Source organism: Moschus berezovskii, chromosome 3 (genome assembly GCF_049115385.1).
Source record: "Moschus berezovskii isolate FMDL1 chromosome 3, NW_MosBer_1.0, whole genome shotgun sequence".
Classification (NCBI taxonomy): Eukaryota; Metazoa; Chordata; class Mammalia; order Artiodactyla; family Moschidae; genus Moschus; species Moschus berezovskii.
Genome location: NC_142462.1, coordinates 95,599,991 through 95,612,929, shown reverse-complemented (window position 1 = coordinate 95,612,929; position 12,939 = coordinate 95,599,991). Strand labels below are relative to the sequence as shown.

The following is a 12,939-nucleotide window of genomic DNA, read 5'->3' as shown; positions in this document are numbered from 1 at the left end:
TAACTTTTATCCATCCCAGAAGCCACTGTGGGAAGAGGCTCTCTTCTTCATGTAGCCCCCTTTTCTGACCAAGTCTCATGATGATGGGTCTAATGTATAAACATAAGCCATACTGGTTTCAGTGCTGGCATTTTATACCATCCTCTCATCTCCACGGATCGATCGCAAAGGGACGTCAAGAGTTTTGAATCTCAAACCTTCAGCTATTAATGTAAGAAAATCTACAGGAGACCAAACAACCTCTTATACTGAAGTGGAGATTAGTGTTACAACGTATGCCCATTTTATGTTCATGTTAAATTTTTTTTCTAATATTCAAATTATTAATTTAATTTTAAAATCAGACAAATTATAAGCCAAATAAAAAATTAAATTATAGATTGTAAATAAAATAAAAATTTAGACCTTGATGCCATAGACTAAGATTTTAATCTATAGATTTTGAACAGATTTTATTATTTAAAAAGATAGATGTATAATTGAATAAAATATGTAAATAAATCACATGCCATCATCATTAAATAATTTAAACTAGCATTAAAATCTGCATCAAATTAATGTATTTCACCAGCCAACCATAAAATAAGAAAAATCACTAAGAAGCTGTTGAGAATCAGTTGAATCCATTTGATACTTATGACACTATGTTGTTTCTGAATTCTGATGTACCTATGGTTAACTGTAATCACTTTGCTTTTAAAAAAATCTAATCATTTTAATGATTTTTATAGGAATTACTTTTCCATGTAATAAAAATAATAAGAACCCACACAAATATTTCTTATGAAAATAACTTGATTAGATATATTAAATGTCTCCCCATAACCTAATCTAAAATGCAGTTTCCCCCCAGATATGTTACACAAAGAGTTGGAAAAAAAGACTTTTAAAAAACTAAGTGAAAACAGTTCTTTGCAGAGAGTGTTATGGACTTGGGAGAAAATACCAGTCAGCATAAATCAAATTCAAAACCTGATATACCTAAATATGATGATTCTTTTATAGTGTTTTTTCTAATCATGGCTGCTTTCACTTTGCTCCCACCATTAGCTGGGTTTAAGTAATTATCTTTATTTACACTGCAGAGAGACTTACAAATTGTAAATACTCTCCATAAGTTTTAAGAATTCGTATTTTGACTGTGTATTGAGTATGTTAAAGCATAGTGGTCCAACATTTAATAGAGCTATAAAACAAATTCTATATATTTCAATAAACATAAAGAAAACAAATGGAGCATGATTTTTAGGAGGGGACTGTATGGTCTGAATCAGTTAGAAAAAAATAAGTTCTACAGCTCCCTACACCAAGTGACTGAACCGTGAAAGAAATATGGAAGTTGATAATAGCAGTTACTCCAGCAATAAAAACATGATAAAAGGCTCTTTGACAGTATGAAGGCCTGGAAGCTGTGCCAAATACAAAATCTAGTTTGTAGGGGCTGGAAGTATCCTGCTGTCTTTAGTAGGTCTTTGGGGTTTCCGACAGCTTTTGGTCCATCTCTGTAAGTTGAAGTGATCTATCAAAATGCCTTAGTTTTGAAAGAGTAGTCAAAATCATTTGAGCTTTAAATACATATTTTAAAACAACACTACAGCAATATTGGCAGAGCAATTACTCCTTGCTTTGGTCAAAATGGTAGAATCTGCTGTAGTGTAATATCATTTTGTACTTGGATATGTGTTTTTGAAGTTATCAGCCCATATGAGCTTACTCAAAATCTTGTTTGTTCATTTTAAGTATGATAATTCTAGTCACTGATTTCGATGACACTTTGGTCTTTTTTTTTTATAAGAGGAAAATTCGCAGAGAAAACTTTAGATACTGATGATTCTTTCAGTATTTGCTCAAACTAAGGAGCTCATAAAATAATATTTAGTAAGATCCTCGCCCTGATCATCTCTCTACGTTCTGAACTTATTGCTGTATTAGATACCAGCCACTCCCCTTCACCCTCTCCCACCATGCCAAAGCATTGTGGCTTTGAAATAACTCTTACTAGGTTACATAATTTTTGACCAGTTTCTGTATTTCTTCTTGGAATCATTCAGTGAGATGAAATTAAAAAAAAGAAATTTCAGGTGCAGAACAGCATAATTTTTTTTTCTCCATAAACATTACCAGAATGATTTCCATCTCAAAAATTGGTGATTTTACCCAATGCTTTCTAAGTGGGAATTGTTCTGTAGGGCAGACTGCAGCACAGAGGCACCTACTTGAAGAGGATTCAACGATCCAATGTAAAGGTGATGGTGAACCTTCTTGTTTGCACATCCCTAGGGGATCCTCTCGGAGAAGGTGATGGCACCCCACTCCAGTACTCTTGCCTGGAAAATCCCATGGGCAGAGGAGCCTGGTAGGCTGCAGTCCATGGGGTTGCTGAGAGTCGGACACGACTGAGCGACTTCACTTTCACTTTTCACTTTCATGCATTGGAGAAGGAAATGGCAACCCACTCCAGTATTCTTGCCTGGAGAATCCCAGGGACGGGGGAGTCTGGTGGGCTGCCATCTATGGGGTCGCACAGAGTCGGACACGACTGAAGCAACTTAGCAGTAGCTTAGCACACTTACACAATCAACAAGGCTGCTTGGGAATGCCAATGCAATTATTCTTGACTTTCAATATTACAAATATTTTCTTTAGTTTAGATTGGATACCAATCAATTCTTGCCAAATATAATTCACTTAGCTTTAACTTTTACATCAAAAAATATTAAAATACCTACTCTATTTTTTTCATTCAAATTATGAACTTGTCAAACACACACAAATACACATGCACACACAAACACACACCTATTTTTCTTAAGGTAAGTAAAATGTGTTTTTTTGCAATCAAAGAGTTAACTAAAATGATTCTTAGCATTTCGGTGCCTTGCAGACAAAACTTGTCACTGTATTGTATCCAAAAGCTTTGTCATTGTAGAGCAAAATTTATAGAATATTAGGGTTGGAAGGAAGTATATGGTCATATTATTAAACTATACTTTAGTAGTTGAGTCCACAGGATGATATTTTTGGTGTATGGTGGTGATGCTTTAGTCGGTAAGCCGTGTCTGACTCTTGCAAACCCATAGGCTCCTCTGTCCATGAGATTATCCAGGCAAGAATACTGGAGTGGGTTACCATTTTCTTCTCTGGGAGATCTCTTCCATCTTGGAATTGTACTCAGGTCTCCTGCACTGTAGGCAGATTCTCTACCGACAGAGCTACGAGGGAATTCCTATATGGTGTATACCGCCAGTAAAAAGGAAAATAAAGCATATTCTCCAAACACGGATTATTACTAGTAAGACATTTATTAATTGTATTATTACAATTGTTTCTAAAATCCACTACCATTTCAATGGTAAAGAGGTAAATGAAAGGCTAACCTCAGTCAGAAGTGTATTACAGTTTGGTTGGCAGTAAATTATAAGAAATATCCACTGACTAGAATTCTGTTACAGAATATGTAATACATTAAAACAGGATGGAGGAGCTACATGAATTGGCAACATTTTATATCATTAAAAAAGCACTAAAACCCAAAAAATGATGCTTACACATAGCTGTAGATACTAGAAAATATTTCATTTTAAAAGTTAATTCTGTACCGCTCATTTAAGAAATTTATCACCTGTTTTTAGACTCAGGTGTGTATTGTTTATATCAAGTGATATCTGTGCTTAGATATAATTTAAGACCGTTAAATATAAATTTATGCTTACTTTAATATAAAAATATATATAAAAATAGAGTATTTAAAAGAAGTTTATATTCATACTAAGGAACTGATCAATCAAAATAGATTTGTTTTTGGTATAGCATTGGAATTGAGGTATTTGTGCATTTGGTAATTTCAGCTAAGCACTGAATTAGCCCTCTCAGTATTTTTTCCCCAAAAGAAAAATAATCCTTTAAGAGATATTGTAACTGTGAGATGTTATCTCACAACAGAGCTTTTGCACAATAAAGAAATTTACTATTTTAAAATATAGAAGAGAAAGTTTTCAATTACTAGGATTAGATACATTATATATATATATGCCACAGTTTTATACAAACTAATTGTATGTTTATTCTAAATTTGGATTAGATATACTCTCTAAGGAAAATCAAAATATGTTTCCTAGCAACATAGTAGTATTTGTGGACATATATGAATGCTTTCTGGATATAAATGCCTATGCAGTTGAGAATGCTTAATACTTCGCAAAATGTTTACATAAAATATTAATATAATCACAGTCTTAAATTATATAGGGCTCTAATAGCAAACAAAAGCTTTTTTCTTAAGTAATATCATCAATGAAACATAATAAAGTAACCCATAAGGAACTATATCTTGTTTTTCTCACTTTAATATTACATACTTAATCAACTCAGACTTCAGTTACCCATCCAAGTTCACAGACAGGCTAGGAGGGAATGTTTATGAAAAGTAGAAAGAGTGCAAAGTTAAATATATTGGTGTTTTAACTGTAAAATATTATGCTTCCTTTTTCTTTCATAGAATCTCTTAGAATTCCCTGGAGGAACATTCCTGTTCTTTTCCTTTCAGTTAAAGGATTTAAAAATCTAGGAAAAAACTGTTTTCATAAGCATTAGATTCACTAAGCATTAGATTCACAAAGCCTAAACCCTCATCAATGCCACATTTTCTCCTGGTAAGGGCGAGCACAGCACAATCCCCACTGGCAGGTGGAATGTAATTCCTCAAACCCTTTTCAATATTAAGGTACCAATAAAGATGATAACACAATACTCAAGAACATGATCTTTTTTCCCCACTTATCAAATGTCTATATTTCTCTTTATCATCACAGTGCAATACCGGCCCACAGTGGATCTAGTTTATGATTATATTTCAGGTCACGTTTTTCTAGTTCTGTCTTTCATCTTGAAACCAACTAATTTCCAAGTGCACATCCTGATTTTATAAAGCTGCAGAAAAAGTGTAATGACTTTTTTTTTAGCTAAATGCGCATCAATGTGTATGTGTGTGCCCGTGCGCCTGAGTGTGTGTGGTAGAACCAAAATACACCTGATGACCAGGATTTGGCTCTTAGACCATTGTCCGGGGGAGTGGCTTGTATCCAATTCCAAGTTCAGTGCTTCTGCAGGGCCTCCACAGTTCTTTCACTGGCACATATCCTGCTGAGAAGGATTTCAGAGCAAACCTGATTAATTGGACCTCTGACATGAAACGGTGATTGAACATTTGTCATAGAGTCTTGTCGTCTTTGTTGTAATTTGCTTTGATTGCTGAAATATTTTCCCACAATATGATTTCTTGATTGTTTCATTTTAAGAAAGTGATCCACTTTGGATAATTTTGATTTCACCACCTGCAAAAAAAGAAAAAAAAAAATAGTGAGGCAAAATCAAGGACGTTTGAATCCAAACTACCACACAATTGCACTCATCTCACACACTAGTCAAGTAACGCTCAAAATTCTCCAAGCCAGGCTTCAGCAATACGTGCACCACGAAATTCCAGATGTTCAAGCTGGTTTTAGAAAAGGTAGAGGAACCAGAGATCAAATTGCCAACATCCTCTGGATCATCGAAAAAGCAAGAGAGTTCCAGAAAAACATCTATTTCTGCTTAAGTGACTATGCCGAAGCCTTTGACTGTGTGGATCACAACAAACTGGAAAATTCTGAACAAGATGGGAATACCAGACCACCTGACCTGCCTCTTGAGAAACCTGTATGCAGGTCAGGAAGTGACAGTTAGAACTGGACATGGCACAACAGACTGGTTCCAAATAGGAAAAATGCTGGGCTGGAGGAAGCACAAGTTGGAATCAAGATTGCTGGGAGGAATATCAATAACTTCAGATATGCAGATGACACCACCCTTATGGCAGAAAGTGAAGAGGAACTAAAAAGTCTCTTGCTGAAAGTGAAAGAGGAGAGTGAAAAAGTTGGCTTAAAGCTTAACATTTAGAAAATTAAGATCACGGCATCTGGTCCCATCACTTCATGGCAAATAGATGGAGAAATACTGGAAACAGTGGCTGACTTCATTTTTCTGGGCTCCAAAATCACTGCAGATGGTGACTGTAGACATGAAATTAAAAGACGCTTACTCCTTGGAAGGAAAGTTATGACCAACCTAGACAGCATATTAAAAAGCAGAGACATTACTTTGTCCACAAAGGTCTGACTAGGCAAGGCTATGGTTTTTCCAGTAGTCATGTATAGATGTAAGAGTTAGACTATGAAGAAAGCTGAGTGCCAAAGAATTGATGCTTTTGAACTGTGGTGTTGGAGAAGACTCTTGAGAGTCCCTTGGACTGCAAGGAGATCCAACCAATCCATCCTAAAGGAGATCAGTCCTGGGCGTTCGTTGGAAGGACTGATGTTGAAGCTGAAGCTCCAATACTTTGGCCAGTTGATACGAAGAGCTGACTCATTTGAAAAGACCCTAATGCTGGGACAGATTGAGGGCAGAAGAAGGGGACATAGAGGATGAGATGGTTGGATGGCATCACCGACTCAACGGAGGTGAGCTTAGTTAAACTCCAGGAGTTGGTAATGGACAGGGAGGCCTGGTGTGCTGTGGTCCATGAGGTCGCAAAGAATTGGACATGACTGAGTGACTGAACTGAATTGAACTGAAGAGCAGGATAACTAACTCACAAAGTTGCACAGCATCTCTATACACAGATGTTGCCCAAATGGTATGAGTATGACTGACATGATCAAGAATCAGTGTAAATTATCTTTCAAAAGGAAAACGGTTGAAATGAAAATTTACGCTGCTTTTCTTACCTCAGGGCAGCTGTCTCTAAGGCAAGTAAGGAGTCTCAGATGGTGTCTTTACCACACTGCTGTGAGTGTGTGTGTGTGTGCATATGTGAGTGTATTTAGGTTAGATGTTAAGAAATAGAAGACACTGACATCTTGCTGAGTCACTGATTCAAACATGGTACCCTAAACCTATCATGGCATTCTTTTAGAGAATGATAACTAAATGATAACTAAAAGGACTTTCAAAGGAAAGAGAAAATTATTTTGCATTGCATACCCACAAGCTGACACTGTTACAGTCCGTGGTTTCACTTCTCTGAGAAAGAGGTAAGTTATGGAACCTGAAGGAGCCACCTAAGGTCTATTACACTAATAGCTTTATAAATGTTCATACGTATGTAGTTATATTTTTATCTTGAAATTGTTTTCATTAGGTAGTATAAACATTTATAAAGCACAAAAGAGTATCTAATAAAAAAATTTTCCTTCCCATCTCTGCTCCTTATCTCCACTCAATTAATTCCCTCCCCAGAGGCAATGTATATTTTAGTTTTTTGCCATTCTCTTCACAGATATTTTAGGAATATCAACACACACATACAAACAAAAAGGCCACATATATTGTCTGTTTATACAATATATAAAACGCACCTCCGGTGAGATCCTATCATTGTCAGCTTTAATCACTAGGTTAACGTACCACAGGGTGTTAGCAACAAAAGTCAGAGAAAATGAGGTGGGGACCAAGAGAGACTGGGGTGGGGGAGGCTTGAGAAGTAGGGAAAAGAGGAAATACTGGCAAAAATGTTTTGAGTGTGTTTGCAGATGAATAGCAAATCTTTTAATGTCATCACACGAATGCAATTGTAAGACATTACTTTCAGTCAATATGGACACATTATTTATTTATTACTAATGCCAGCAAATGTCCGTCTAGTCAAGGCTATGGTTTTTCCAGTGGTCGTGTATGGATGTGAGAGTTGGACTATGAAGAAAGCTGAGCGCTAAAGAATTGATGCTTTTGAACTGTGGTGTTGGAGAAGACTCTTGAGAGTCCCTTGGACTGCAAGGAGATCCAACCAGTCCATTATAAAGGAGACCAGTCCTGGGTGTTCACTGGAAGGATTGATGCTGAGGCTGAAACTCCAATACTTTGGCCACCTCATGCAAAGAGTTGACTCATTGGAAAAGACCCTGATGCTGGGAGGGACTGGGGGCAGGAGGAGAAGGGGATGACGGAGGATGAGATGGCTGGATGGCATCACCAATTCGATGCACATGAGTTTGGGTGAACTCCGGGAGTTGGTGATGGACAGGGAGGCCTGGTGTGCTGTGATTCATGGGGTCACAAAGAGTTGGACACAACTGAGTGACTGAATTGAACTGAACTGAATGATTAAGGAAAGCAACACAAGCTCAAAAAAAAAAGAACAATAGCTCATATGGTTTTTAAAAATTCTTTTGAAGGCTATGTGATAATTTAGGTACATATTTTTTGATCCCATATAAAAGAATGCAGTGAACACAGTTCCAACAATATAGGATATGTGAAAAAAGTAGCATTTTATTTGGAAGGTAAGTCTTTTTATTTAAGTTGTCAGTGAGCATAAACCATTTCAGAAGAGTTGTGTGAATAGAAAGTCTGTAATGATCTACACGAAAAGGTTAAGGGCAGTCATCTTTGGGTGGAGGAATGACAGGCAGTTTAAAATGTATTATTTGTAACTTTTTGGTCCTTACTTTTTAATTACTACAATAAATGTGCATTAGTTTATAATCATACAAACACTAAGCTATTCCCATTTTGAAGAAAATAATAACAGCAATGTGTTTTAAAGCCAATTATACCCTGCTAAACCCAAAGAAATGAATTGCTTTTCTGTAACTATGGGAGGTTTGGCTTTTCGTGATCAGGCCCCTCAGATGAAGTGATGCTTAAGTTCAGTGAAGTCAGTGGGTTGTAGTGAGGAATCCTTCTGGATCATAATTTACAGCTCAATCTGCAGTTAACCACTGATTAGTATTCCAGGTCCCAAAGTTGTATGTTTCTATTATGGGTCACCTTCCACCTCTGGTTATACAATAACATTAAATATGATAGGCTGGGGAGGTGCACCAATGTTTTCCTGAAGGTTTTGTCCATTTTGGAGGCGGTCTGTATTCATCTATAGCAAGATTAGTGAACATTCTTAAGGAAGTTGACTTAAGGAAACACTTAAGCATAAATAATGTAGTCAACCCTGAAAAAATATTATTCCAGTGTTCTGAAGCCAAAATAAGGTTAATTTCGTTTATATAATATTATCTTAAGTTCTGGCTTTTGCAACTGCCTGATGATCTGCAAGCTAATTACAATGAAAAATAAAAGAAGATGCATCCCAATGCAAAAAGATTCTATTCCTTAAAAATTATTTTAACGTTTTCTGTGATTTCAGGATTGCATTTGATGTTGCATTACAAATGTTGGATAGTACTGGTTTAGAAGTTTACAGCAATTTGAACACGATTCATAAAGGGGATATACAAAAATATATATTTCCAGTGTATTTGTAAACACTTGAGAGTAGTGTCAGTCTTTCGCCAGATCACATGATATAGTTTTATTTTTGATAAAATAGTTCTATTTTTAAATCACTAAGATGATCTCTGAGAATTGAAGATGGAATGATGGGGATTCCCCCCACCACCACCCTGCACCTTCTGAGGGCCACATGCTTCCTACAGTGCCAAGGCTTCTATTATGGTATATAAGACTGATTCCTACCCATGATGCCAGGGATTGACCCAATACTTAATTCAGTTGGTTTCCTTTGAATACTATTTTTCAAAAAATAATCAAAGATAATAAATTTCCCAGTTCCTTTCGTTAAGCCAGTATTACTCTGATGAATCCTAAAAGCAGACAAACCTACAGAGAAAGAATGATTTCAATTTTGATTTGTCAAAATACAGACATAAAAAATCCTCCCAAAATGCTACTATAAATTTAATCTCATATCATTTAAAAAATCTATCAGTACTATGTGCCATATCACTCTCTCTCTCTTTAGTCGCTAAGTCGTGTCCGACTCCTGTAACCCCATGGACTGTAGCCTGCCAGGCTCCTCTGTCCTTGGGATTTACTAGCATATACAATTTATTTCAGGAATGTTAAGCTTCAATATTATGAAATATTTTGTCATAGAAGGTTACTGAAGAATTATTTGTAGCTATATGATGTTTGCCTGAAAACTCAAAGGAACCTACTGTAAAATAATGAAATATTTTAAAGTTAATATTTAAAAATTAAACAGATCTTCTATAATCTACCAACAACTAATCAGACATAGAGAAAAGATTTCAGTACAATATTAAAACAACTTCATCAAATTTGATGATGATCTATAGGACATCGGTGAAGAATGCATCAAAAATTTAATGACACAAAAAACCCACAAATAAATATAAAGACATAACACGTCAAATCTTTCCAAGTTAATTAAAGTGCTATTCCAATTTTAATCACAGCAGGATTGGGGGGGTACATGACAGAGGAATTCTAAAACAGATCTCAGAAAATAAATGTAGGAAAATGGTCAAGACCATATGGGAAGGAAAAAAGAAGCAGTGATGAGAGGAGATTTCAATACCAGATATTCATTCATCAAAGGGACTTGAATGTAGCTTCAATGTACCACAGACTCAATTTGCTGGCAGTATAAGCCAAGTATGGGCTTCCCAGGTGGCTCAGTGGTAAAGAATCTGCCGGCCAGTGCAGGAGATGTGGTTCGAACCCTGGGTCAGGAAGATCCCCTGGAGTAGGAACTGGCAACCCACTCCACCAGTATTCTTGCCTGGGAAATCCCATGGACAGAGGAGCCTGGAGGGCTACAGTCCACAGGATTGCAAATAAGTCAGACATGACTCAGCGATTGAGCAAGCATAAGCCAAGTAGAAGTAAAATTCAACAGTGAGAAAAAATAGGAACTTTCAAACTGCAGATTAAAATGTATTTTATAAACTGCCTGTTCCCTAAAAATTTTCATGGAAAAATAAGGCAATTCTAAATAGGACCCAATGTCATATAAATCTAATGACCATAAATGTTGACAGCTAAGTAGTTTTAATTGCATGGGATTAAAATCAAGTGTGTGTGTTTAAAATGGAGCTATGTACCTAATTTCCCTGGTGGTTCAGCTGGTAAAGAATCTGCCTGCAATGCGGGAGGCCTGGGTTTGATCCCTGGGTTGGGAAGATCCCCTGGCGAATAGAAAGGCTACCCACTCCAGTATTCTGACCTGGAGAATTCCTATACCGTCCATGGAGTCGCAAAGAGCTGAACATGACTGAGTGACTTTCACTTTACTTCATGTACCAAACTGCAAATCGGATCTCCAGTGGAGAAGGGAGTGAAAATTCAGGGGGTGTGTGTGGTACAAAAACCAAAGAATTTTTGTTTTTATTATATATACTTCAAAAATTTTTAGAATTAGCAAGAATTCATGTAATCATTTGAAAAGAGAAAAGCAGTAGAAGATGATGCTGTATATTATAAAATGAAAATATGATTTATTTTTGCCATAAAATACCCATCTTTCAAACTTCGGAGTTCTCTCTCTTAAGAAACACATGGAGTAACTGAGATATGGTCCCTACCCTCAAGGGGACTGTATAAAGACACATGTCTAAGATAACTGAAGTAAGAATAAGAATAAAATGACTTCAGAGACATTGTCTGAGACTAGATCCCCAAGGTCAGGCACCCTGTTGTTTCTATATAATAAGTAGTTCCTTAGTAAATATTAATACATTAAGGAGACAGTGCTAATTCATTATGGCCATGATATCTGTTCACACAGCTATTATTTCTTTGTAAAATTTGGTGTCTGGCATGGCCATCAAACTGCTATCTCTGAGTTTCAAAATATTACTCTATTTTACCTACTCTTACACTCTAAAGTGGAAGAAAAGGAGTTAGCTATATTTTTAAGTCTTGGAAATGTTATGCAAGTGACCCATGTTTGATTCCTGTAAAGAGTGAATTGTTTCTTTCCTTTGATCTCTTGTGTGGAAATATGTCCATGTGAGTCCTTCCAAAATCAGAGGACTGGTTGGGATTACTAAATTCCAAACAGAGTGGTAACTGGAATGTGGCTTTGAGGTGTTAGCAATACAAATGTTAGGCTTATCTCTGGGGAATAATAATAGTAAACAACAAAATGAGCTCTTAGAAAACAAAGGTGAAAAATTTAGGCCTTGAACCAGAGACGAAGGATTCTAGATATTAGTGTAGAGTGGTCACCTCAATCGGAGACAAACACGAATGGCTTGATGCTTCCAAATGCTTCTCTAAATCTGGGTGCATAGGATGTGACAACTGAGAAACTGACACATCTACTTAGAAGAAAAATGAACTACTACATATGGTTAATAACACATAACCAGGTGACTGGGCAAATGTTACACTACCTGTGAGCGTTAGATGACATTTTTTGTTTGTTGCTTGCTTTTTGTGTGCTTTTTTTTTGCCAGTTTAAAATAATCCAAAGAAGCTCCTTGTCTTTAGTTTTGTTTTTGTTATTTTCTTTTTGTGACTTTGCTGTGTCAAATTATATTTAAAATTAGAAAGAGAGAGTGAAGGACAGTTGGTCTCCATGAAGTGTGTTAGGTCAGCATTGTCCCATAATCACAAGTTTAAGTGTAATAATAAAAATTATTTTTGTCTCAGCAATATTCAAATTTAGTTTAAGTTACAAGTAGGAATAGATTTTCAAGTAAAGATTATAGTGTTTCAAAACTGTAATAGATTTTTAATATAGTTTCCATGGAAACTTGGAAAAGGGTAATTTTGGAGCTGGAATCAAGGGCTGTAATGATAAGATATAGGATATGTAGATGATTACATTTCTTTGTGACTCAGTGTTTAACAAAAATTCTGTGCTTTGGTGTGTAAAAGCAACTTTTACTTTCTCTTAGGTTTCTTATATGCTAAGAGATCTCCCAACTTATGATTGTAGATCTTTCCACATCCATCCATAATTAAGGACTTGGGCACGCAGACATTTTAGAAGGCATACAAATGGCCACAATTCTACTTGACTGGCTTGGGTCAATGGCTATTGTTAAGACTTCCCAGACATTAAAAATTGTTATAAATTATACAATAGAAGTATATGGCAATTTTTACTATTAAATTCATGTCATGTCAACACTCAAA

The 12,939-nt window shown here is 36.1% G+C and overlaps 1 protein-coding gene across 4 annotated transcripts in view; it reads right to left on the bottom strand.

The window, feature by feature from the left end:
• Positions 1-3,281: 3,281 nt before the first annotated feature.
• CPED1 (cadherin like and PC-esterase domain containing 1) overlaps positions 3,282-12,939 on the bottom strand; it is a 345,074-nt gene continuing 335,416 nt past the window's right edge. For all 4 annotated transcript variants that reach the window (XM_055421169.2, XM_055421170.2, XM_055421171.2 and 1 more), the window contains one exon: positions 3,282-5,333. In XM_055421169.2, the coding sequence (XP_055277144.2) occupies positions 5,094-5,333 (240 nt within the window). In that variant the 3' untranslated portion in view covers positions 3,282-5,093. The remainder of the gene's footprint in view (positions 5,334-12,939) is intronic.